Source organism: Pectinophora gossypiella, chromosome 16 (assembly GCF_024362695.1).
Source record: "Pectinophora gossypiella chromosome 16, ilPecGoss1.1, whole genome shotgun sequence".
NCBI classification, from domain to species: Eukaryota; Metazoa; Arthropoda; class Insecta; order Lepidoptera; family Gelechiidae; genus Pectinophora; species Pectinophora gossypiella.
Window position 1 is genome coordinate 5,635,232 of NC_065419.1, and position 26,817 is coordinate 5,662,048.

General features: G+C 37.9%; 3 protein-coding genes across 4 annotated transcripts; 1 reads left to right on the plus strand and 2 right to left on the minus strand.

Annotated features, from left to right (window-relative positions):
- Positions 1-301: 301 nt before the first annotated feature.
- On the minus strand, positions 302-13,127 carry LOC126373605 (pre-mRNA-processing factor 6). Its single transcript, XM_050019790.1, has 17 exons — positions 12,903-13,127; positions 12,545-12,604; positions 12,239-12,362; positions 11,073-11,203; positions 10,652-10,911; positions 10,102-10,362; positions 9,405-9,598; positions 8,852-9,122; positions 8,308-8,444; positions 8,052-8,129; positions 6,905-7,121; positions 4,933-5,096; positions 4,137-4,313; positions 3,570-3,703; positions 3,037-3,187; positions 2,166-2,276; positions 302-1,378 (listed from the first exon to the last, which is right to left on the minus strand). The coding sequence occupies exons 1-17, from the start codon at positions 12,995-12,997 to the stop codon at positions 1,154-1,156; spliced, it is 2,790 nt and encodes a 929-aa protein (XP_049875747.1). The 5' UTR covers positions 12,998-13,127; the 3' UTR covers positions 302-1,153.
- Positions 13,128-13,731: 604 nt separating this feature from the next.
- On the plus strand, positions 13,732-26,247 carry LOC126373606 (centrosomal protein of 162 kDa). 2 transcript variants are annotated; one of them, XM_050019791.1, is made up of 5 exons: positions 13,732-14,242; positions 22,536-23,088; positions 23,157-23,672; positions 23,755-23,969; positions 24,996-26,247. In XM_050019791.1, exons 1-5 carry the CDS (start codon positions 13,847-13,849, stop codon positions 25,212-25,214), a joined length of 1,899 nt encoding a protein of 632 aa, XP_049875748.1. In that variant the 5' UTR covers positions 13,732-13,846; the 3' UTR covers positions 25,215-26,247. The 2 variants fall into 2 exon arrangements, with proteins under 2 accessions (XP_049875748.1, XP_049875749.1); XM_050019792.1 differs by lacking the exon at positions 13,732-14,242 and adding an exon at positions 21,696-21,801.
- On the minus strand, positions 14,334-21,511 carry LOC126373608 (carboxypeptidase B-like). The gene is made up of 9 exons (XM_050019795.1): positions 21,362-21,511; positions 19,712-19,963; positions 19,444-19,635; positions 18,785-18,918; positions 18,328-18,488; positions 16,968-17,099; positions 16,079-16,175; positions 15,156-15,302; positions 14,334-14,701 (listed from the first exon to the last, which is right to left on the minus strand). Exons 1-9 carry the CDS (start codon positions 21,453-21,455, stop codon positions 14,462-14,464), a joined length of 1,449 nt encoding a protein of 482 aa, XP_049875752.1. The 5' UTR covers positions 21,456-21,511; the 3' UTR covers positions 14,334-14,461.
- Positions 26,248-26,817: the final 570 nt, after the last annotated feature.

The window sequence follows — 26,817 nt, forward strand, 5'->3', positions numbered from 1 at the left end:
TTATAAAAGTGTTTACGACTCGCGTAGTATTGTTATTATAAGCGGATTTCAAAAAAAAAGAGACATAATATGCGATCTAGCGTTAAGTGAATGTGGTACTTTAATCCCATTTATTTTTTTAATGTTTAACAATTAAACCTAAACGAATAAACATTTCTATTTCTTACTTTATATAGGAAGAGAAAGTAATAAAAAAAATATTAATACTTAAATATAATTTATTGGAATTTCCGACCTTATTTCAATCTTTAAATGAATCCTTTAAAGTTATCGCTGATTGACATCCTTAGGTAGGCACAATACACAGTATTTCGATCGTGATATTTCAAACTAAACATCAGTACCTCATTATTAATACCTTCTTACATATGTTCACATAAAACAAGGGCAATGCACTAAAGATCGGAAAAACAGGAATTTACGAATCTGTTACGGAACACATAAAATACTTATTTGTAATGACAGCGTGATGAGAACATGAACGATTATGACGACGAACACGACGATATCATTACCAGCTTCATGCACAAGGATTCACCAGTTCATACATTCGCTAAGGGATTCATTCATTATTCATTCATTCATTCATTTGAAACAAGAACGAACTTTAAGCTACAGAAGAAGAAATAATCATAGGTAGTGAATTTAAATTACTTTTTTAAACATTGTTCCATATTTGTTTCTTTTGAAACTTTCTGGCCTGGCCTGGTTGCACAAACCTTTGTACCATTACCATATTGCACTCAAGCCAGGCCAAAAGAACACAAAAAAGAAAAAAAGAATACAGGAGCAATAATTTAAAAATAATTGCCAATTCACTGCCTACGATTATTTATTCTACAAAAAAAGAGGAGCACTTAGAACGGGTGAGTGTAACCACGTATTGCAAGTATGCAAACGGTCAATATACAAATGTCAAACAAACTACTAAGGTGCTGTTATATTATTGTAAATAATGTTATTCATATTTACTTATAATAACCAAAACATTCACGGTTTTCTAAAAGCGATTCCACTTACCTGTTCAATTACGCTCTTCCTAACTTCTTCTACCGAGTGAGTTGTGAGGTAGATTACCAACATCACCGACCGTAACTCAAAACTTATCAGTTTCTTTGTTTATAAGTCTTTACTTCTGCACTTAAATCAGTCACTACGTCGGCACGGGGAGGTTCTTGGCGACCAGCAGTAGTATCTGTTCTGGATTGAAGCACCAATTGGCGATGTCCTTGGAGACCTTACACCAGTACTCCCCGTGGTGTGGTTCGGCGGCTTTGCAGCGAGACTTCACGTCTTCCTGTTGCTGCTCGTTGCCGTGGAGCAACTCGAACTTGTAGAAGTAAGCCCACGCGTCGCCAAGGTCCGCGTCGATTTTTACCTGTTGCCATAGATATACATACAGGACATCGAAACGGAAAATTTTGAGGGATGGTTCAGACCATGATTCTGAGTAGATATCAAGTGGAATTTTCCACTTACTATTAACTCAGAATAACTATTTATTTTAGAATTTTATTTATGAATTAAGTAACAATGAGTACGATGTTTGATCGCTTTTATTGATGACGCCACAGGACAGTATTTCCATACAAACTCCAAAGAAAATTTTCGTTTTGACGTTTCGTAAAAAGTATTACATTTGACTAGATTGTCAAGTAGCCTATTATCTATGATTCATACATGAATTCTAAATCAAAGTCGAATTCAATGTATTAGAGCCGGAGCCAGGATTCGAACTAGCAATATTATGAAGTCACGCGTTCTTTGAACAGGGTTATCACGGATTCTAACCGTAATCTTCTTCTTCTATCGTGTGGGTTGTGAGGTGGATTACCAACCTCATCAACCCTGGTGTCAGGGTTACTATTGAGCCTCAAGTCATGTAACGCTACGCTACGTTCTTACATCAGTAAGTAGTAACCGGCACCAACGGCTTAACGTGCCTTCCGAAGCACAGATCGTCTTACTTTCGGACAATCAGGTGATCAGCCTGTAATGTCCTAACCAAACTAAGGATCACAAAGTGATTTTTGAAGTGATCGTATAATAAACCTTACAATTAAAAATTTTGTATACATTACAGTGCACAGTACAGTGTGTGTTTTGGTGTTTTTTTTTTTTGTAATTGTGTTTATTTTGTTTGTGTTCGTTGTTTTGTTACTTACAGTCCGGTTGAACCACTCGCGACACTTGTTGATCTTCCTCTCCGTCCAGAACAGCTGGGATACTGCCAGCAGCACGTGAGCGTCGTGCTCACACTTCTTCAGGGCGTCCACCTGTGGAGATAAGACGATATTAGCAAAATTGATAATCTCGATTGTTGACTAAGACCAATCGAACATAGAGATGAGATGTTAAATAATTAAGTCAACTCTTTATTGTTGCGTCAAAGTGATAGCGAGAGAGTGCATATTTATTACTAGTCGATACGTAGTCGGGGCGGAAGGCAAGAGAGAAACTACTGCCCTATTTTTCCTTAAAAAATAGCATGGAGAATGCTACACTGACAAGAGCGTGGCTCTTAAATTGAGTGACCAGTATATACTATCAACTTAAATAGATACTAACACCGGCATTCTAAAATGTTAACACGAATTTTCCTCCATTCTACGACTTCTCACTGGAGTCGAGCATATCATACTGCCAACAAAATAATACGAAAATAATGACGTGGAATAATCTTGAGTCTGAACCTGAGTTTGAGGTGTTCCTTAATGTGGCGTCGACTGTGGATCGAGTCGAGGAACTTTCGAGTTAACGTCTTAGTATACGGTTGAAAGCGTATGTGTGTGTGTGTGTGTGTGTGTATCTAACAATCAACATCTGGGGTGTTAAAATTGCCACATGGATGCAATTCATCTAAGAAAACTTGTTTGCATTGCGCACTTACTTTTATATGCGCAATTGTCAAACTGCAATATTGCTTTCTTAGATGTATTGCTTCGATCATTTTAACCCCCTGGATGGACAACCTACGTTTGTTGAAATAAGTTTTTTTTTTTTGTATGTTAATGGTTGAGTTATAAAGATACTTACACTCTTAGTCTTCCTCTGCGGCCGGGGCTCCATGAAGATGGCCTCGGCCCACAGGCGGCCGGCCGTGGGACACTCCTGCAGGGCTTTCGCCATCACGGCGTTCGCTATCTCCGCGCTCGCGTTCCGCCGCTCTAGCCGCACGCTCTCCAACCTATACACAACACCTATTCGTGTAATTGACGCCGTAACGTAACTAAGGGAGACGAGAGGGCTCATGGTTCTGAGTCTCCGTCGCAAAAATCATGACTGTATTTGTATTTCCACATTATTTTGCATTCCATACTTTGGCGATTGAAAATTTTACTTGATACTAACTGAAAAACAGTCTAAATCATCCATAATACACACATAAATTCACGCTCGTAATCCCTAATAGGATGACAAGTAAGAAAAATAATATGTAAACTCTCCACACACTAGCCCCGCATTTAACCATAGGTATAATAGGGGCCGCAAGTGGACACAATTGATTACAAAATTAAAATTTATTAATTAGTACACATAAGTTCTTTGTAATCCTGCATGGAACATACCATAATTCTGGATTCTTTGGATTCCTGAGTCTCGCCTTTTCCAGGACAGATCTAGCTTTCGTTACATGTTTTAGTTTCTCCTCCAGTTTTGATAGCAATATCCACATGGGCACACTCGTTGCGCATTTCTTCAACTGAAACAATCAGAAGACAATTGGAAAATGTTGAATCTGGGGGATCAAAAGGCCAATTAAGAGTTAAAAAGCAATATTGCTATTTGACATTTGCACTTACTTTTATATGCGCAAATGTCAAGTTGCTAAATTGCTTTTTTTTAGATGCATGGTTTCAATGTGGCCTCTTTAAACCCCCTGAAATAAAAAAACCTCAAATAAATTAAGTCTAATATCAGGAGGGTTAAAAGGCCACATCGAAGCAATTCATCTAAAAAAATCAATATTCCAATTTGACATTTGCGCATATAAAAGTAAGTGCGCAGTGCAAACAAAGAGAAACGAGCCAGCTGTGATAGTGAAAACTGCATAAATTAATAACTCGTGCAAATGCGGTACCGGTGTTTGCACTTTTATTATAATTACAATTATGATTTGTCATTATCATACTTACCCCTTGCGTGTACGTGTTATGCGCGTCATCATCCTTGCCCATTTGTTCCTCAATCTCTCCCTTCATCATGTGCAGTTTAGGATAGTCGCCGAACACTTTGATTGCCTCTTCCAGCAGATTTAGCGCCACGTCTAAATTATTAAGCGCCCATTCTAGTTTTGCTGATTTTATCATCACCTACAAAGAAAAGAAGTTACAATAATTGCCGTTATTGTGTCACGATAAAAAAATACTTCTTTATTTTGGCTAGAGAACGTTCGACTCACGGTCTGGTTGTATTTCGTTCTTCAAAATAACTCAGTTAGTATTTAATGAGCCATTCATGACTCCATAATTACTCACATTTTTCTTTTAAATAATATAATAGGCTCGCGTTTGACCACAATCTCACGTGATGGTAAGTGACAATGTGGTCTACGATGGATCGTTTTCGGAACTCGTTATGACAGAAAAGAAAAAACCGCGAGAGTAACTGATCCTCCTCCAATACTCGAGTACTCGAGGAGCTCAGTGGCGCAGCGGTAAACGCGCTCAGTCTGCGATTGTTGAAGTTAAGCAACTTTCGCAAAGGCCGGTCATAGGATGGGTGACCGCAAAAAAAAGTTTTCATCTCGAGCTCCTCCGTGCTTCGGAAGGCACGTTAAGCCGTTGGTCCCGGTTGCATTAGCAGTCGTTAATAACCACCAATCCGCACTGGGCCCGCGTGGTGGGTTAAGGCCCGATCTCCCTATCCATCCATAGGGAAGGCCCGTGCCCCAGCAGTGGGGACGTTAATGGGCTGATGATGATGACTCACCCTAGGCGTAGGGGCAGATGCTCTAGCTTTAGCCAGCAGTCGTCTCGCTCTGTCATACTCTTTGTTCTCGCTCTCCAGCTTGACAGCTGCCAACCAGATTTCTTCTGAGTTGGGGTTCGCTTGGAAGGCCAGTGAGAGGATACCCCGGGCGGCTGGAACGTCGCCTGTGAAGAGAAAATACTTTTAAAAGGCCCCTGTCTTGGCAACTATCATTCATCAACAGTATCATTGTCTCTACAATAACGCTGACATAAAGATGGAGAGGTCAGCAATAGACCTACATAACAGAAGTACTTTCATAACACAACATAGCATCAGGCCTGTATCCCCGAAGGGGTAGGCAGAGGTGTATAGTATGTACAGTCATGAGCAATATCATGTACCCACTTTAGAACCCTGTCGCACTATCATATTTCACATTTAATGAGACTTACGGTTTCATTTGTCAAAAAAGTTAATATGACATGGTTTCAAAGTGTACTTATACATATTAGTGCTCGTGACCGTACACCCACTCCTAGCCATCCCATATAATAAGAGAACCCAAAAAAAAGGAAAACCAATGCTAAGTTTGATAGCTCACTCAATTGTATGAATAAGCTAGTTTCCAACTAGTCAAATCAGTTACTTTTTACTAAACGTCAAATCACGAAATTATTACGGAATTTGTATGAAAAAGCGGCTATTTCATTTGTCTATTCCCATAATTTAAACAAATCACTAATTCTTTCCGACTCCCTAAGTTGTATTCAAGCTGTCTCATCAAACCTTTTCAGATCCAACTCAAAATTCATCTTAATCTTTAAAATAAAAGATCTGCTATATAAATGCAAACAGAAGGGCATCGAGGTTGTTTTAGGTTGGATACCTAGTCACTCCGGTATCACTGGTAACGAAGCTGCAGACTGGGCTGCTAAAGCGGCCATCCACAACGGTTCTGAGTTACACTCAGAGGTATATTCCCAGGACTTATGCTCCTCAGCATCGACCCGCATGTTCAACCTATGGCAGGATTCTTGGAACTCCTCCAGCCGCGTTAAAGGGAAGCATTATGCTGACATTCAGCCTCTCATCCCTCGGAGACCTTGGTTCTACCGTTACCGTGACATTCCCCGTTGTGTCATAGCCACAATTTGCCGTATTCGGTTAGGTCACTCAAGTACTCCTGTTCACCTCGCGAAAATCAGGGTGCGTGATCACTCACTGTGCGAGTGTGGTTTAGACGAAGGCACGGTGGATCACATATTTTTTAACTGTCCCAAACTTGTTTTTTCTTTGTACGATGTCCTACCTCCAGATATCCCGCGTCCTACCCACATAAAATATCTTCTCTCTCTTATTGACTTCCCCTCTTTTGTTTATTCCCTTGTAAAATTTATTCGTATCAATAAAATTAAATTATGATTATTCAATATTAATATATTCCCATTCCTTCCTTCATATGTATATAAATATATTTTGTATTCTATTGTCTGTTGTATTTTGTCTTTGTTGGAATGTTTAATGTAAAATGTGAATGTCTTTTTTGTTATAGGGCATCAATCTCTATGGATGTCAACAGATGACAGCTACTTGCCTGTCAATGACGAGCACGCTCAACATCTTGCAAGAGGACATACCTAAATAGCTTTCGAATCTTCGTTCAATTATATTTTTATTTCTGCCCTATTGTGTATTTTCTACAAACGTGATACTGGCAGAATTGTGATCACACAGAAGCCATTCATCAAGAATTGAATTGAATTGTATGAAAAAGCACACTGTGACATATTAGAAAAACGTGATAAAATGTCGGACTTCTTATTACGTTTTTCTTCATTAAAATTCATAAATACGTTAAATAGAAAAAAGATTTATTTTTGGGTCAGTTTTAAATCTGTCTTTATTTAGTAATCAGAATTTCATAATTTATCTTTGACTCAGCCAACTAGCCATTTTGTGCACAAAATCAATATCATTTTCAATAACTTACCTGCCAACCATTTGGACTTGGCCCCCATGAGCCACAGCACCTCAGACTTGGGGCAATGCGCCACGGCCCGTTGCAGCAACGCCTCCAGGCTGGCCCTGGTGCCGTGTTGCTTCTCCAAGTACGCCGCCCGCAGCCAGATGGACTTCTTAGACGGGAACACGGAGAGGGCGTACCCGTACACCGCGCGTGCGCACTCGTACGCGCCTTCGTTTGCGCACTACGGGTTAAAGGGATGAGTACTTAATATAGTACGTATTATAATAAACATACACACACGTGCACTTTGTGAGGCCCTGGTTAGGTTAGGACATTTTTTATTACCTTAATGGGTTTGCTCTTGGCCACAGACTTGCCCGAAAGCATTGACGAGGCCTAAGATGAACCTCGCCCAGAAGGTGCCTGTTCACTCTGGCCTTGAAAGCTCCCGGTTTATTTGCATTCGGAAATACAGAATACGGCAGAGAATTCCACTCCTTAGCAGTGCGCATAATGAAGGACGATGCGAAGCGCTTTGTGCGAATAGTTGGGATATCCACCAAATACGAATGGAATATCCATAAAAAGGGGCATCCCCCTTTTTATGGATATGCATTGCAGGCTGATCACCTGATTGTCCGAAAGTAAGATGATCCGTGCTGAAGGCATGTTAAGCTGTTGGTCCCGGTTACTACTTACTGATGTAAGTACGTAGTCGTTACATGATCATGTCATGTCAGGGGCCTTTGGCGGCTCAATAATAACCCTGACACCAAGGTTGATGAGGTTGGTCATCCACCTCACAATCCACACGATAGAAGATAATACATAGCATAGTATCACGTTTAAATCCGCGAAGGTTTATGCAGATGTGTATTAGCTTTGTCCAAGACTAAGCTATTTTAAGGAAAGAATTGTACCTACTTTTTTGGCAATAAAAATTATTATTTATTATTTATATTATTATAGCTAGTTGATATCACATGGTTTACACGATTTGTCTCCGGCCAAGTAGTTAATGCCATCTGCGGCAAATCTACAATAAGTCACGTCAAAAAAAAAAAACACGATTTGTGCCCATTTAATGGTAATAAGCTTTCATATAATTTAGATTTCAAATGTAAGGTAAGACGTTCAAGACTCATTTTCAAGTAAGTAAAATATAACTTACCGCTTCGGCGTCTTCCATCCAAGTGTGTTTCTGATCCTCAGGTTCAATGCCAGTGCCGATGACCGCTCGAATTATAGCCTGAAATAACAAAAAAAAAACATACTTTCGGTAAAAGGTACTAGTGAAAACCTAGTCGTATCCGTAAGTACTGTAACTTTACGTAAAACGCGCGAAAAAACGCGTCGCCTTAAACGCTCCGATCACTCGTCATATGTTTGAATTTTCCGCTTTTATGAAGACTCGTTTTAATGTTTACCTGACAAGTATGCACGGCTCCAGACTTCTCAGCCTCCATAGCCTCTTTGAACCAGTGTTCTCTGTTGATTTCCACTCCATTAGCGCTCAGCGATGTGATAGCACGGTCTATGATCTTCTCCACCATGTGGGTGTTACCTGTAAACAATTGGTAAATATTTGAACCTTGCGAATAACCCTCGTATGCAATCCTCTATTCGTTTCCAATTAAAAGGTGGAAAGATGACCTCATAACAAAGATGGTCAACACGCAACAGATAAGGGTGGCGCAATAAGCGGGGAGGATATAATATCAATATAGAATAAATTATGAAAAAATTATTGTGTCGTTGAATAAAACCTATTTTATTATATCGCTCATCTAGTTCTTTACAGTCATAAATGTAATTTTTTAAATTTTACAGTAGAGCGCTTTAACGATTTTAGTTTTGCCATATCTACGTTAATTACTAAGTTAAATCAATTTCAGATTTTTTGACATTTATGAGTTTTAAGAACTAGATGTGCGATATATTTATTTCATTTATAACAGTTTATTTACTCACCATGAGCTTCTTCCAACTTAGCAGCGGTAACCCAAATCTGCCGATCAGTAGGAATGTTCTCGCGCGCTTTATTGAGCACTTTCCTCGCATTCTCATACGTCTCAAGCCGAGCCAAAGCGAGCCACAGTTCCACACTAGTAGGACAACACTCCACTGCCCTGGAGAGGAGTATCCGAGCGTCTTCCGGGTTTTCAAGCTCTACTGCTGCTTTCCACAATCGAACTGAGTTTGGAATATGTTCCAACGCTTTGCGAAATACGCGGCGTTTTGCCTGTTAAGCAATGAAAGGAAATATTATAAATACTGAACATTCGACAAGTTAACAGTGACTCTGGATAAGTTCTTTATTTTTACGCAAGTTGGATAGTTCATGTTATGAATTGCTCTCATGTAAACTGGTTTCGTTTATTTTCGATATTATAAGTTCTAAGTATATAAGATAAGTTCTGTAATTAATGACAGAACTCATATTGAAAGTTCTATTAAATAACTTCCACTACTTCTAACATCATTGGGATATAAGGATACTTTTGCATAGATGAGCACTACTGACCTTAATCTCCTGCTCCAAGTCGGCCGCCTTCACCCATATGCGCACACTATGCGGCAGGTTCCGCGCGGCGTGCGCGATGACGGCTCGCGCCGTGTCGGGCGGCTGCAGCCGCGCCGCCTCCAACCACAGCTCCTCGGAGCTCGGGTTGATCTCGCAACCCTTCATTATCAGGTTACGCGCTGACTGCATCTTACCTTCAAGTTGTATCATTCATTGACGAAATGCTATCATAAGCAAAATTCTAACGAAGATTTACAATAGACAATAAATGACAATGCACAAAATTGTATGGAACTTGGTTCAGGAACCTCCACTGATGAGACGTGCAGGAAATGAAAGTGTGTACTTGTTGTGTACAGAATTTGATAGAACTTTGCCTGAATTATAGGACAAGCATATGCATCCTTTTCCTGCAAGTCTCATCAGTGGCAGTTGTTGGACCAATTTTTCCCATTGTCCTTTATGATTACATAGATTAAAAAGAAATAAAAAGTAATTGAATATGGTTAATGTGATATAAGACCACACTAGTTGTTCCAAGTTTACCCAAAAAGCAATATGTATAAAGGTTGCCTATCTTGTTCATAATAATATATGTCTCTATTAAACCTTTTTAAAACTCTTACATCAGTATGTAAGTACACTACATAATCAAGACTTTATTTGTCTTAGTTGTAGATGACAAATGATAACTTACCTGTGACTTCTTCCAATCTGGCACTAGCAATCCAAGCAGGTGGATGATTAGGATTAGTTTCCCGAACAGACTTCAGAAGCAATCTTGCTTTCTTTATGTCATTGATGTCTCCTCCGTAGGTAGGTATCATGGACTGCAAGTCTGTGAGGTAGCCTTTAGGATCAACCACTGTTTGACCACTAACTGAGTCCGATACTTGAGACAGTTTCACGTTCATCAGAGTGTTTCTGGCTTGACCTATCTTCCTTAGATCCAAATCCCCTGTAAATAATCAGCTTTATGAAATGATAAGGATATCACTTGTTATATACAGTTAAGGTATAGGGACATAGGGTTGACCAATTAACAAAGACTGTTGGAATTTTCCATTTGTATAAATCTAAAATACCTTAAATATTAAAGTACATCCCAAGTAAAATTACGTTATATTAATTTAAAACTATAATACACGTCATATTATCATTGTTTGTCAAAATTGAATTAATTTTAATAACTTCCCTAACTGTATGTATAACTGTATGAAAATTCTGTATTTATAATTAAGGATTACCTGAAGGTGTCAGCATTCCTGGGGTCATGACGCCAGGCATCATAGACGCCAGACCAGACCCAGGGTCTATAGATGTAGCAGATTCTCCACCCAGGTTTCTGGATAGCACACTGTCTGGCAGTGGAGTGAACTTTTCCGCTCTAGGGTTCCTCTGCTTTCTGTTCCTCGCATCGCCCACCTCAGGGATGGCGGCCCATTCATCCTCCGATACTGACTTCAGCTCTCGTTTCAGGTCTGAGAATTGCTGCTGAATTTTTGGTCTGAAAAAGGTTTATCAGAAGTTTATGTTAAAAGGAGAACTTGATAGAATATTTTTCGTATTTAATTTATGGACAAGTTCTTAATTTATGGAAGTTCTTGATATAGTGACATGATAATTATGGTGTTACTTAATATTTATGTATTAAAAAATATATTCTACCTTTCTTGACGATATCTCTCCAAATCCTCCTTAAGCCGTTTCTCTCTGTACTCTTTCCTCTTCTCATCCATTCTTTTGTCAATTGATTCATAAATGGCGTCGGCTTCTGCATCGTCTTTATCATAAGGATCCTGTAATTAAAAGAAAATACCTTCTACACTAAAATACCTACTACAATAACTAATAATAAGTCATAACTCAGAACAGTCAGACTGATATAATTTCATTTTCATATTTACATATTAGACAGACAATCAGAATAATTAGTCTAAAAAATATGCAGACTAAATAAAAGTGGAACAAGACCTAATTCCTATCTTCATGATAAAGCAAGTGACAAAACTGGCAATTAGCATTATTGTAGACTTATAATAACTATTATTATTATATATTACTAGCTTTTGCCCGCGACTTCGTCGCGTGTTATAAAATTGCTGTTATAAAAGAGAGATCTTTGTGTGCGTGGGAGTGCATATCAAATTTCAAGCATCTAACTTATGCAGTTTAGATTTTTTCATACAAATGTTTCTTCCCGCTAACTCCCGTTTCCGTGGGAATTTTGCAATATCCTGTTGCAACTAAGCTTTAAGTTAGCTATGGTACCCGCATGCCAAATTTCAAGCGTCTAACTTAAGCGGTTTAGATTTTTCATACAAAACGATTTTCCCGCTAATTCCCGTTTCCGTGGGAATTCCGGGAATTCCTTTCTTAGTGCACCTCTACGGTACCTAAGCTACGTCCCTTCCAAATTTCAAGTGCCTACGTTTAGCTGCTTAGGCTGTGCGTTGATATGTCGGTCTGTCAGTTTCTCCTTTTATATTATAAATAAATGTAAGTAAGTGTCTATCCTTCAAGTTATCAGTAATATTTTTCAGTAAAGCTAATTTTTTATTATTATGTTTTTTTCATTTTGGTGCCTAAACATGTGATCTGTTAATAGTGACGTGTAGGAAAAGCCCTTCATTAGTCCGCTGTGTTCATTAATTTGTGTCCTTTAGAAGTGTCTCATGTAGGGTGTCTCACTTAAACTTGATTAATTTATTATACTACTCCTCAGTCAAAACACCTTGCGAATGACATAGATTCAATAATATTAAATTGACCTTCAACAAGTTTAGCCATGATAATTACATTGAATAAATGATTCTGATTATACTGATACTTACTTTAGAGAACAATGAGCCACTATACCCTGAGAACTCATCGTAGTTGGAGTCGTTCAAGTCCTCATCATCATCCTCTTCCTCAGTTTTCTTGCGTTTAGCAGCTGGTGGGGCGTGTCGGTCATCACTGAAAGATATTGTCACGGACTTATTAAAATACACGTGACATTTACATATTCAAACATTTTTTAGTTTTAAGATTTTAAAATATTTGTGAGAAGATAAATATAATATTGTAACATATTGCAAAGAGTAATATAGGGAAGCTGCCGCATTATCTTGGTTATGTAAAATTTGTATAATACTCACGAAACATCATTAGCATCTCGAGCTGGACCAATATCAGATCTTGTTGTAAAACCCGTAGCACTAAAAAAGAATGAAAAATATTAATAAATCAAATGGTGCCCTAGTTTCTACATCTACACATGATCCCAGTAGAAAAAGTCCCAACTCTAGTACACCCTTTTTGAGTAGTGCCCCCGAAATACACTATATCTTTCATTACACAATGTTAAATAAATAAAAAGTATGATACAAAAAATATGAAGCACAATATTCTATTCTATTTAGAAAAGTTTTTATAAGTACTTAACTATCATTCAGTAGACAATAATGACATATCAGCAATATTATTATAATATTTGTAAATGCTAAAAATACTAACCCTCTACCAACACCAGCAACATAACCTAAGGGAGCTGGGATCCCCAGGAAATGTTTCTTATTCTTATTTACAAATGCTTGCGGTGGCACAGACATTATAAATTATTAATAGGATTCACCACTATTGTTAAATATTTTATTTCTGTGCAATACGAGGCGATACAAATCTGCACTTTATTATCAATATTCAATGCAAAATGTCAATTATCATTATCAAACAATCAAAATATCCTTTCCTTGATATTTTTTTTAATATTGCTTTTATTACAAATCGCCGATTGATCGATACCGGTTCTTTTAATGGAGTATTTTCTACTATATTTTAAGATATATTTCGTATGGTATACATGATTTTCCGTTCTGAAACTAAATCAAATCAGGTACTATTACGACTTATCTATCTCATTTTTTTTTATAAAATCATATCATATAGTATTCCACTTAGACAATTCTTCGAGGAAATAGCAAACTATATCAAAATTTAGTTACATTAATAACTTAATCTCATGTTCAAGATCAAATTTGTTAAGTTATACTAGACCACAAACAGGAACGTAAATAAGTTTTTGAATGCACTTGACGAATTAGGTTTTTTAAAATACAAGATTCAAATACTTAGTCCTTGAGTTCTCACATACCATTTATTCAATATATTCGTCGATATTTATTTTTTATAGCAAAAAACGTTTCATTTTTGTCTCTAACTCGTTTTTTTTTATAGAATTCAGGCTAGATACGTGCATAATTATTAACCGGTAATTATCGATAAGAAGTTGTTTGTTGCATCATAAAACACTTGCTGTCAGATAGACGTTGCTAAGCAACGGAAGTTATGTTGATAAAATTTTGATAAAATTGAAGTTATTAAAAATAGACCTATTAAATAGTCGAGATTTGCGAGGAAGTAGTCGTAATAAATACAAAAAAGACTGGGTAGTAGTTAAAATGGCACAAAGTTCAGTAGCACTTCCACAGGAGCCTTTATCGAATGACAATAGTATTTCAACAAAAGAATTTTTGAATTTTGAAAAGACTTGTGAAGCCTATAAGGATAGTGATGAAGAAATTAAAATGATATTTAGCGAACTGACTAAGTTATCTGCTGCTAATAACAAGGATAGTGTGATAGGAGCTGATGTAGACGATGTAGAGTTGATATTAAAAAGAGCTGAAGACATTGCAAATGAGACAGAAAATTTGTTAAAAAGTCCAATAATGACGGCCTCAAACCATGTAATTCCAAACACGGTAGAGCCTTTGGCCATTCCTCAAATAAAAGTGACCAAACCCACTGAATATAAAGAAAATGGAGAAAAAGAGAAACATTCTACAGGAAAGCAGGTATGTTCTCGTTAGTTTAATTCTTAAAATATGAAAATCATTTCACATTTTTATTTTAAATACAAAAACCTTATGAAATGAAAAACAATCGAAATTTTTTATTATTTATTTTAATTACTTGTCTTAAAACTATATAAATAATAAATTAAAAGTTCTGTTGTACTTATAGATAAACACTTAATCTAAAATAAAATGCTGGCAAAACCTGTAAAGGCTATATTATCCCTTGTGTACTACATTGGCTAGTACTCTTAGACCGGCAAGGTTCTCACGAGCCACGGGTTCAATGTATGAAGTTGGTAGGATGAAACCATATTTGCCAGTGTCACTTAGTTCAATAGTGTAAGTGTATTTGATGCCCTGTGCCTTAGCCCAATCGTCTGAACCACCTGCTGCTGGGTATAATAAACCACTTGAAGACCCCACACTGTACTGGGATCCACCTGTCTGTTGAATCGCCTGAAATATAATAAAACATAGGTAGTTAAAAAAATGTTTGATATTGTTTCTATATTTTGCTCCTATGGAGTTTTATTATTATTATTAAGTAAAAGAATATCTTATTTATAAGTATTTTGTATCTATTGTACCAACTTGAGAATATAGACATTTTTACAAAATTTTTAAACCTTATCTGGACTAAGTAATGAAGGTATCTGCTTAAGAAAAATAAGTACAATAGGTAAATAGATTAATGCTTTACAGTGACCTTAGAATTCTTGATTCTAATATCAATTCATGAAGAATTGTTAGTTACTGATTTAGAAATTAACATACTACAGAAAGGTCTGACAGAAAGCTTGGTGAGGTGTGGAGAATTATACATCTTACGGGTTGTGTACCTCTGACAACTCCAATTGGGATAAAATTGTGAGCTTTTATGAAATTTGTAAGTAACTATCATTTGCCTTACCTGTGCAATGTTGTTGCCAACAAGGTTCAATTGTTCGTAGTCTGGAGGGACTACATTGTCATATCCCCATGGGTATAGCAAGTACTGGCCATAGCTGTGGTATGTTAGGTACGCTGTGAAGTTTGAAGCAATGTTCTTGATAAAATTCTGAAAAGAATAAAGTTATTTGAAATTAGAACCAGTAAGAACATATTGACGGACTGACGGTCGTAATGTAATCACTTTAACTATGAATCAAACAATATTGGAATTAATTATTGTGAGTGTAGAGGCGACTATACTTCGATTAAATCCGGGACATTTTAATGTGACGGTTTATCTACTAAAGAGTGTCTGCACCAGGTATGTTAGGGAGCTCCGTAACCGTAACCGAAACTATCGGATATCCGATATAATTTATTATCCGTATCCGGTACAATAATCATTCTTATATCCGTATCCAATCCGCATCCGAAATTTCATATCCAAGACATCCCTGGTCTGCGCCGTCATAACACAGAGCCTGCTTCTCACGCGCGACATGTTAAATAAAGCAACGTTATTACACTATTACACGTTACACTATTGATTGAAATATCGCATCGCACGCCATTTCGAAGAATGATAATATTGATAAGTGAATAAGGTCAAAGGAGGTGTTTCAGCACCATAGTAACAGCTTTTTACTTCACCTAAATTTACCGGAAACAGTTGTTGATCTTAGACAACAAACACATTCTGTAGACATCAGTTTAAAGATGTTCTAGTCTTAAGTGCGTGTTGGCATTAGTCACTTTTAGAGATAAGTAGATGGCGTTTCTTCAATGGGCACTCAGACAGTCATGTCTTAATAGATAAGTAAAATATGTTATCTAAATAATATGAAGTGTTTTTAAGTTCTAAGTAAGTAAGCACTGTCAAGAGTTAATGGCGAAAGTACTTACAGATACCGCTTTAGTCTCGGGCTCCGAGAATGCTCTGCTGCCGCGGTATATCTCGCTGCAAGGGTTGTTTGAAGCTCCTTTACCTCCCCAACGGTAGCTGTTACACAAAATATAATACGTCATATCACCATTATCAGCCCATTAACGTCCCCACTGCTGGGGCACGGGCCTTCCCTATGGATGGATAGGGAGATCGGGCTTTAAACCATCACGCGGGCCCAGTGCGGATTGATGGTTATTAACGACTGCTAATGCAGCCGGGACCAACGGCTTAACGTGCCTTCCGAAGCACGGATTATCTCACTTTCGGACAATCACGTAATCAGCTTGTAATGTCCCAACCAAACTAGGCATCACAAAGGTATTTTTGTGATATGTCTCCACCAGGATTCGAACCCGGGACCTCCGGATCGTGAGCCCAACGCTCAACCACTGGACTACAGAGGCTGTTGTTTACTTAATTCTGTCAGGTTACTAGCCAATATAAAATTTTGCGAGGGTTGTTTAAATTTCTGCCTAAAGTTGACGTGTGTTCCATAAATTTTATGCCTGTCGATTACCTGTCCCGTTCCTTTGCGGCGGATAAGAAAATGACAGATATAAGTTAAAATAAAATTAAACGGTGTGTACTGAGATCAGTGCCATTGGGCCATACAAACTTTAAACGGAATAGGAAACTACAAAGGTCACGAGAGTCTTAAATAAATGTACAGTCATGCATGAGCAATATCATGTACCCACTTTAGAACCCTGTCGCACTATCATATTTGACATTTAATGAGACTTACGGTTTGATTTGTCAAAAAGTTAATGTGACATGGTATCAAAGTGTATACTTATTAGTACTCATGACCGTACCCGTTAAAATGGAAGATGGAACCGTGCTTACCCAAAGTTTCTATTTAAATCGGTGCCGTAACACGCGCGTCCCACCACACCGGGTTTCCTGTTCTTGCGCCAGAGTCGATCTGCCATATGGGTGTACTCGTAACCATCCGGATTCAATACTGGTACGAAATACCTGAAAGTATAAAATATATTTTTAACAGCCTCCGTGGTCTAGTGGCTTGAGCGTTAGGCTCACGATCTGGAAGTCCGGGTTCGATTCCCGATGGGGACATTGTCGAAATCACTTTGTGAGACTGTCCTTTGTTTGGTAAGCACTTTTCAGGATTGAATCACCTGATTGTCCGAAAATGTAAGATGATTTCGTGCTTCGGAGGGCACGTTAAGCCGTTGGTCCCGGCTATTAGCCGTAAAAACACCTCCACCAACCTACATTGGAGCAGCGTGGTGGAGTATGCTCGATACCCCCTCCGGTTGATTGAGGGGAGGCCTGTGCCCAGCATTGGGACGTAGTTTAGGTATGTTATGTATGTATGAATATATTAAACCGCTTTTATATATTCATAAAACTTCTGATTCCAGTACGCAATATCTAATTTTATTTTAAATTATATGTACGTGTTATTTTCTTATCCACCGAAAGGGAAAGGGACGGATTATTGACGGCTGTTAATTTTAAAACAAATGAATAACTCGGGCGAATCAAATAGCAACCCGTTTGACGTGTTCCGTCAACTTAATTCTGACGAGTTATTAGCCGATGTTAAATTTTTAGAGAGTTGTTTTAGATTTCTGCCTAAAATTGACGTGTGTTCCATAAATTTTATGCCTGACGATTACCCGTCCCTTTCTTTTTTAGCTGATAAGAAAATGGCAGATATAACTTAAAATAAAATTAGATGGTGTGTACAGGAATTAGCACCAATAATTAAGTACCTTGAGTACCTTGCACTTACCTAGATCCTTCTATATTAGAGCAGAACTTTGTACTTATTCCTATACTACAATGCTATGTATTAATGGCAATGGCATTATCCTCTGTGGTTCAGTGGTTGAGCGTAGGGCTCACGATCCGGAGGTCCCGGGTTCGAATTCCGGTGAGGATATATAGCAAAAATCACATTGTGATCCCCAGTTTGGTTAAGCCATTACATGCTGATCACCTAATTGTCCGAAAGTAAGACGATCCGTGCTTCGGAAGGCACGTTAAGCCGTTGGTCCCGGTTCCTACCTACTTACTGATGTAAGTGGGTAAGTAATCGTTACATGAGCCATGTCAGAGGCCCGGCTCAATAGTAACCTGGCACCATACCACACGATACAAGAAGATTGCCGAATTCTGCCAAAATCTAAATTAAACATATACAAAATAAGACAATAAGTAGGTAGATAAAATATCTTACCAATCAATGTTCTTAATATCCTCGGATTCCACATCGAAATTCTCAGCGAATTGATTGATAAAGTATGTGACAGTCGCAGGACTGATCCACTCCCGCGCATGTATTCCACCATCAATGAAAACGGCCTTGTTACCCGCCTTGCCGTTCGATATGCGAAGCATCTGTAATCATCATCTTTATTTAGTTTTAATCTTAAAATCAAAAGCTGAGATAATAAGAATCCTTGACTCAAGTACGTGGCACCTCTTTCGTATAATTATACGGATTATTAAAGACGTAACCTTAATTATGCCAGCTAGGTCATGGTTTCCACATATCCTAATTAGTACCTTTAGAACTGAGGATGCCTAAAATTGTCATTTAGCAATAATACCACCGATAGTAATTCTATTGTTATTCTGTTGTGTTTATTTGCAAATAGTTTTGTATTTGTAACTTAAGTCTGTGGTCATCCTACCTTCAGATCTCTGCCTTCGAATGATTTTCCAATAGATTGTACACTGACTATAGACGGGTATGTTTTCGCCAAGTAATCCATGAAGCCGTGAATGTCTGCAAGTCGGTGATATTGCTTCCAAGTCATCCGATGTCCTAAAATAAAAACATAAATTAGAAATCATAAGATACAGAACAGAATGTTCTACGCCTACATATTTCAGTGTAAAATTGCTCGGAACTGTTAGTTAGTTGACAATGACTATACAGCAGTCAACATCGTAATTAAAGCCTCAATAACCTGTAAAAAATAAATTAGTAACAAAAAGAAACACACAATCACCGACATACTTAGAGTTACTGAGACAATATGGGAAAGCGTACAGAGCATTAAAAACCAAGGCACACTTTCCAAACGAGAAAATTAGAACACACATTTTAATGTGCAAAGTCGTGCAGAATCCATGCCGAGTGACAACAACGAACCCCAATTTGCATTTGGCCAATACTCCATCGGTAGATCGAGAGAATTGTAGCCCATGTACACGCCTGCAATACCTAGCCGGCGATTGACGGCCCTGTAACGCCAAAAATTGTAAGCTCTTGCTGCAACAGAACGACAACCCTTGGAATATGTTAATGATCTTGTATCCACGATCGCCCTGAGTGACATTTACAAACCTCGTCTGTCTTGAAGTTCCAACTCGTTTTGGTCAAGCGGAGGGTTCTCTTCATCGATCCTCTTCTGAAGATCATCGATGACGACATGGTAGGTAATATTCTCTCGTTTCATAATACGCGTCACGTTTGTGATAGCGTTGGATTTCACGAGAACGTCGATATATGTTTGATTGCCTCCCCACGTTGAAAGAACTGAAAAACAAATACAACATTAACTACTAATTTGTTTTATCAGAAAAACTGTAAAGACGTATAAAAATATTCTTACGGTTTCTGCGTCGTAAACGGGAAATTATATTCTTGACGCCGGTTTTATCCGTCGGAACTTTCCAAACCTGAGCGCCGCTATAATCCACTTTCTGTACATCATTTTTGGTGAGATCCGCCGCTTTAGTAATTAAAACTTCTTCAGGCGGCGCGTCTTCTAACTCTGATTCCGCAGGAACTGCGTCTTCAGTAGTATCAGTTACATTTTGAATTAAATCTGATGGTTGTTTCACTGATCCACGTTCGGGCCAAACTGAAAAAGTATTTCCACGTTAGCAGTACAAGTTGTTTAGACTTCCGTCTTAAAAAAATACACGTATATAATAATATAATATGCTATATACGTATATTTATTTTGTACACATTGCACTATTAGGTAGTTACCTAGGTGTACCTTTAAACCATTATGTACTTAAGCTCTATTAGATTGTTCGTCGGCTATTGTGTGAAGTTCACGAACGAATCACGAGTGATTACTCGCTATTACTCATGTAGCTATTATATATCTAACATTAATGAACACGATTAAGCGTTTAAGCTACCTGTACTGTATCTACTGTATGTTCATGTTTTCTTTTGTAAGTTTGTGATTGTGATGTAAATTGTATTTGATACTATCTCACTATTGTGTTCTAGCTTTTGTTTTAGAATAATAATCATGATCCTGATCATGCCATGATGCGTGATTCAGTCTATTGGGTGTATTTATTTTACTACCTATATTGTTCCAATTGGATGCTATCAAACAAGATGATATAATATGTAGGTATATTAAATGTCACAGCACAGCACAGGTCTCCCCTCATAATCGGAGGGACTGGAACTCATTTAGTATAACATAGGTACTAGGTACGTAGTTTGTTTACAAAATTACAGTTAAACATTAATCAAACATTCGTCTCACTAGCGATATGTAAAGTTTCACTTGTAGTACTTAATTTTTATGTGCAGTACCTACGCAACTAAATTATATGTCGCAATTTGTGACTGTCAAGTGGCGTTCTTTTCGTTATACTGTACCGTACGGTATCACGCATTGATAATAGTTTCACAGGTCATTAGAATGCGTGTTGTGTTTCCTTTGACATGTTTAATGACTTTCTCTGGCCCGGCTTGATTTCCATTCACAACTGGTTCGATCTTGGTCTAACGGTCTCCTATGAACCAGTATTAGAACTGGATTCGGAAGGGTTCGCGGCTCGATGTCACATTTAGCTCACGTCCGTAGCTACAAGGCAACAGCTCGCCCGGAATTCTGATTTCCTATAGAATACTCAGTTCCGGTCTTTGGAACAACACGTCACTATGTCAAGTTCCTCGTTACAACTTATGTTGATTAAACAATGCCCATTTATTTATTTGAAAATAAAATGACTTCTAATATCAAATTGCATAGTAAAGTTATAATAGAAATGTCACTGTTAACAAGAAAAATAAACTCTTATAAGTTTCTGAACAGATGTTCGAATAAAACTTAGAAATATTGATTGAAGTAAACTTTCTTTTAAACTAGTTTTCAGGAAGTATTTGTTCTTTAATAAGTTTAGTAAATTATATAGCTTTTATTCGATAGTTGGGAGCACATATTGCTTGGTGTCAGTTTTTATGGCTGCATCCTTGGCCTGAGGATATGAGTAGCAAAATGTTTTACCTTGTCCGGGCTCTAGTTCCTTGATGAGGGCGATGCTCGGCACCGCTACCACTGCCAGCAATAGAAGCACGACCGCATGCGCCCGCGACCCCATGGCTACTGACTCTGATGTACCGCGCACCCAACACTGATGCGCTTGCGCACCTCGTTCCCGCCTTTTAAGCTCTCTACTGTACCTAGCGATAAAACCTTATCCACGTTCGATATTGTGGAAAATTGCTACAATGTTGTGGTGTTCCTCTTGTAGGGCTGTTCATTGTCTTATTGTAGCTTGTGTTAGGCTAGCAGTGTGTTAACTCTAAGTGCAATTCATGTGTCGTTCGTGACTTATATTCATCTGTTAGTATAGATATGTTAATATCCTTATATCTGAGATTTTCAAACTATCATACCTACTTACTAACAATTTTCTACAAACAATGAAGTGGCAGTTGAATGAGGTATTAATGCGAAACTTTTGTCCGTATTACAACTCCTACTATAATTGTGATGATGACGTCCATACTGTGATGGAATACCATAACTTGTGGTAATTACATGTATCTCATACGTGCGTATATATTGCGTGTAAGGATATTTCATCAAGTCTTGAACCTACCTACTTTATGGTATTATCCCACTGGCGGACTTTAATGAATATACTTATCGTCAATTGACTAAATAATAGGAATTGCTTTCAATAGTTCCTGGTACTGATTTAAGACTTATAGTACCCGGAATTTCGTAGATATCCTCAGTTCAAATAATGTAGATGCGGTATTAGATATTAAATGACTCTTTTTAATACCTAATTATAAAAAAGCAGGAAGTTCCGTTCGAGACGAGCTTCAAATCAGGCGCCGGCGCCGGTTCAAATGATTGTTTTGGAACCAGAATGACAACCTTTAGCTCGATGCCATGACCGGTCGTTGCCACCAACTTGCAGTTATTTAACGCGGTGACAAATGCTCCTTACAGTAAACACGCTCATAATGGTTTATTTATCTTAAGCTAAGGTGCGCAGACTACCGCTAAGGGTCTTATCGTTTTACAACGCTTTAAATATTGGGTAAATGCCGGTCAATGACCGGTACTTAGAGTAGTATCTGGATAGGCAGGATAGGTACTTAATATGGTGTATGACTTTTCTAAAATAGACTTTTATTAGAAACTTACTGTATAAGAACCATTTCAGGTCAATCATTCACCAAAACACAAGGAAAATGTTAATGAAGCACGACGCAAACCGAAAGCAAGGCCTTTCTCCGCCGGTGTGATTGATTCCAAGAAAAGAGAGGCGACGAAAACACCCAAATATGTGACGAACTCACCCAAAAAGTCTGTTTGTAAACATGAAGGCTTGTTGGAGGAGCTTAAAGACACAAACGAAAGAGCAAAGGGCCTTGAGCTGCTTAATGTGCAGCTAACAGACGACAATAAAGCTCTCAGAAAGAAATTAGACCAAGTCAATGAACAGAAACACATTGCCGATCTAAAACTAGCCGAGTGTGAAAAATTTATAACTCGGCTCGGAAAACAATATGAAAACAGAAATACTGAGCTGAAGGCAGCAAAGGAAAACGAAAGCAGGTTTATGGCAGAGCTCAATAAGGAGAGGAATGAAAGAAAGAACTTGACGATCAGACACGAGAAAGATGCTGCGGTGATACAAGATCTTCAGAGGCAAGTCAAGGAGATGGAATTGATATTGAAAAGAAAACATCCTGATTCGGTATCCGCTTTAATTGGTAAGTTTTAATAATACTTTTTTTATATTACTTTTGAATTGCAATTTAACTCAATTAATTTTACACAGTTGCGTCAAAATCGTCGACAGTAGAAGATAATAAAAAAAAGCTATTGGAAGATCGTATACAAAGGTTGCAGCAAGAACTAAAAGACAAAGAAGATCACTTTCAGGGCATATTACTAACTCTACAAGAAAAGTTCGGTGACATGAAACAGAAATACGAAAACCACATTATTGACGTGGAAAGACAGTTGATGGAAGATCGGAAAGTTAATTCAGAGCTTAAAAATAAGATAAGTAGAGCGAATGTAGTAGATTCAGCTGTACAGACTTTACAAAAACCGTTGCGTTCTATGTCTACTCAAACTGTGATCAAACCAGACCGAGCTTCGTCGGCTGTGAGTAGGATATCTCAGAATTCTGCATTGCTTCTAAATAAACTGAAAGAGGATAGTTATCTAGTAGCTACGATAAAAGGCCTCCAAGCTGAACTAACAGTCAAACAACGCACCATTGCCAAGATTAACAGGGAAACAGAGGAACTACGGAAGAACTTGCGAAATTTACAAAAGGAGAAGGAAGGTAGGTGACATAGGCTCTTTCAACAGTTCCAACTAATACTTCAGGTATTAAAAAGTTCTTTGACATTGTCTTGTTTTTCCAGTGCTGATGAATTTAAACCCGCAGAAGAAAACTGTGTGCAAGCAGGCCAAATCTGCAGACAATCTTCTAGCGCGTATGAACACAGAAATGGAAACGGAGTTAGAGGAAGCTCGCAAACAAAAAGAGTCTTACCTGCTTGAGAGAAATAGTCTCCTAGACTCTCTTAAAAGAACTAACGAAGAGTTCATACTACTGAAAAAGAAACGCATCCAAGACGTAAGTAGAATTGTAAAACACAATAACGTATCAAAATTTTGTATAGCACGGATAATGCTACAATTTACCTTATAGGGGAAAGACATTTTATCGACCCATTAATTTCCATGAATTAGGGGTAAACCCAAACTCAAAACCAAAATATTAATGTAGGTAGGAAAGTCTAAGTGAATTCAATCAAAATGTGTGCGTGCTTTTTGCACCATCAGTCTATGTTTGCACGTTTATGCGAATACAGAAATTAAACGTGTCATCAGAAGGGCAAAATAGTGTAGGTACCTATATTGTTTTTTTCATTTAGTGGTTTTATTGTTAGTTAGGTACTTCCAGTATTATAAATTCCAGTATTATAAATTAATTAAGTTTGGTTAGAACATTACAGGCTGATCACCTGATTGTCCGAAAGTAAGATGATCCGTGCTTCGGAAGGCACGTTAAACCGTTGGCCCCGGTTACTTTTTACTGATGTATGTGAGTAATCGTTACATGAGCCATGTCAGGGGCCTTTGGCGGCTCAATCATAACTCTGACACCAGGGTTGATGAGGCTGGTATTCCACCTCACAACACACACGATTAGAAGAAGAAGATAAGTATTATAATTTTACCATACATTACATAATACGTAATGTATTTACTTCGTCCTTAAAACACCCGTGGATTCTCTTTCATTCTTTTGACATCATTGCATTCCTTAATTAATGGTGACATAATATTCCAATGTTTGCTTAAATTCTACTTTCTGTGCATATTCATTTAAGTATGTATGTATTGATTAAACTATTGTTTGTTATCTATAGGCGAAGCTATAAAAATACATACGTCCATACACAGACACGAGGCTAGCATATAATCAGGTGGCTAGATATAGTCACCTTCCGTAAGGTTCATGATTCTTTGCTTAGGATTATTTCTTTAGGATCCTCTAGGTTCTTTGTCTTCTGACTACTTGATGTTCATTTCATCTGGTCTTCCCATCAGATTAGGTGTCACGGGCGAGTTTATTATGTATATTATTTTCTTCCAGCTTCACACTCTACAGTTGGCGCACGAGAAAGAGCTGATGCAGATGAATATGCAAGTGTATCCGCTCCAAGAAGAGATCAAACTATTGAATAGGACTGTGGAGATACTTCAGGAGCGCATACGCGCTGCAGAGGATAAACTCCTGCGCTACCAGGCAAATGATGTGCACGCAGGCGGTGACACGAGTTCTAAGACCAGTTTCAAAAGAGATTTTCGTTGATTTCGTGCGTTTACATTCAGCCCACTTCTGGCACTTCTGTCAGCAGGAAAGTATGTAAACACTGCACAAGTCCTTCCACTGCAGATGCCACTGTTTGTTTCATTATTGTATTTGCCTATTTGGACACTTGTTGGGGTATTAATGTAAACCTGTTCAAACGGTTTTCGTTTTGGCATGTATTCTTGTTTCTTTCTTACTTACAAATTATGAAATGGTGATGATTAATGAAGCTTATTTTTTTACGTAGGTACGAAGAGTTACACTAACCCCAAAAACATCGAAGTTATTTTGTGCGTGTGTGTGACGGTTTAAGCTTTTAAGCACACTATGCAAAGCAAATAATGTCACTTCGGTTTATTATCGCGTTATGAAAATGTATGCATTGTATATATATGTTCATCATCACTAATTTAAGAGCCATGCTCTTGTAGGTGTGTAGAATTCCTCGCCATGCTACTTTTTAGGGAAAAATAGGGCAGTGGTTTCCCTCTTGACTTCTGCCCCGCAGTACTCTGACGCGAGTGGAACGGCGCCCAGAGTAGTCTATTTCAAAGGCATACTGGGACTCCTGTCCTCCGCCTCTGAATGGTACTGACAGTTACTGCTGCCCTCTGTCAGATTCCAGGTTATGACTTGCCCCTTCCGTCCTGCATTGCCATACCGATGGGGCCCATCTCCGCCTCTGCAACCGTTGAGGTCTTCACCCGTATCAGGGGTATATAATGTTAACATTAAGTAAATTTTAATGTTTAGTGTACGTTACACTGGGACCATGCATAGTCGTAAGATTTCAAGTGTTCTCTATAATGAAGTGCCTAGGCAGATAATAATAGCGATACGCATCATTTTATTGTGATTGTTGACTGTCGATATTTGAATTGACTACTCATGTAGTAAATAGATACGTACTTGATGTACCGAGTGGTTCCTATAATATAGAAGACAAATTCTAGTCAAATATTTTCGTGAGTGTTTTCGCTTTTTTGTGACCACCATTGATGTCAATAATGTATGTGCCTTGTAGTCATTTATTGCAATAAATATCTCTCTATTTGTGTATATTTGGTTTTTCTTATCGTCTTAAAATGGAAATTGTGCCAGTAATTTCAAGCTGCCTGTAAGTAATAAAGGGATTTCTCTATTTTACAACTCAGATTTATGCAAGGTATAAATTTATAAAGTTGTCTGCTGTCCTAGAAAATAAACTTACTTTTGCGAATTAAAGCTTTTCTAGGTAATAAAATAACCATCTGAATTATCCCTAGAATGCGAAAGTAACTGTCAGACTGTTACGCTTTCACGACAGATGAAATTTGGTAGATATAGAGACAGATTATACCATAAGAAAGACCATAGGATAGTTTTTATATTTGGTATTTAAGTGTGGTATAAACATGCCACGCGGGATAACCGAAATCCACACGGGCGGAAAGTTACCTATAAATTCGATTCTATGCCATATGAACAAGGATTATTCATTTTCATTCATATAGTTTAGGGTAAATACCTACACATAAAATACCTCAGAATTTAATGTCCTTAATTGTGACGCAAGAACAGTTAGCAAGTCAAACATTTTGATACAAACCAGTTTCTTCAAAGG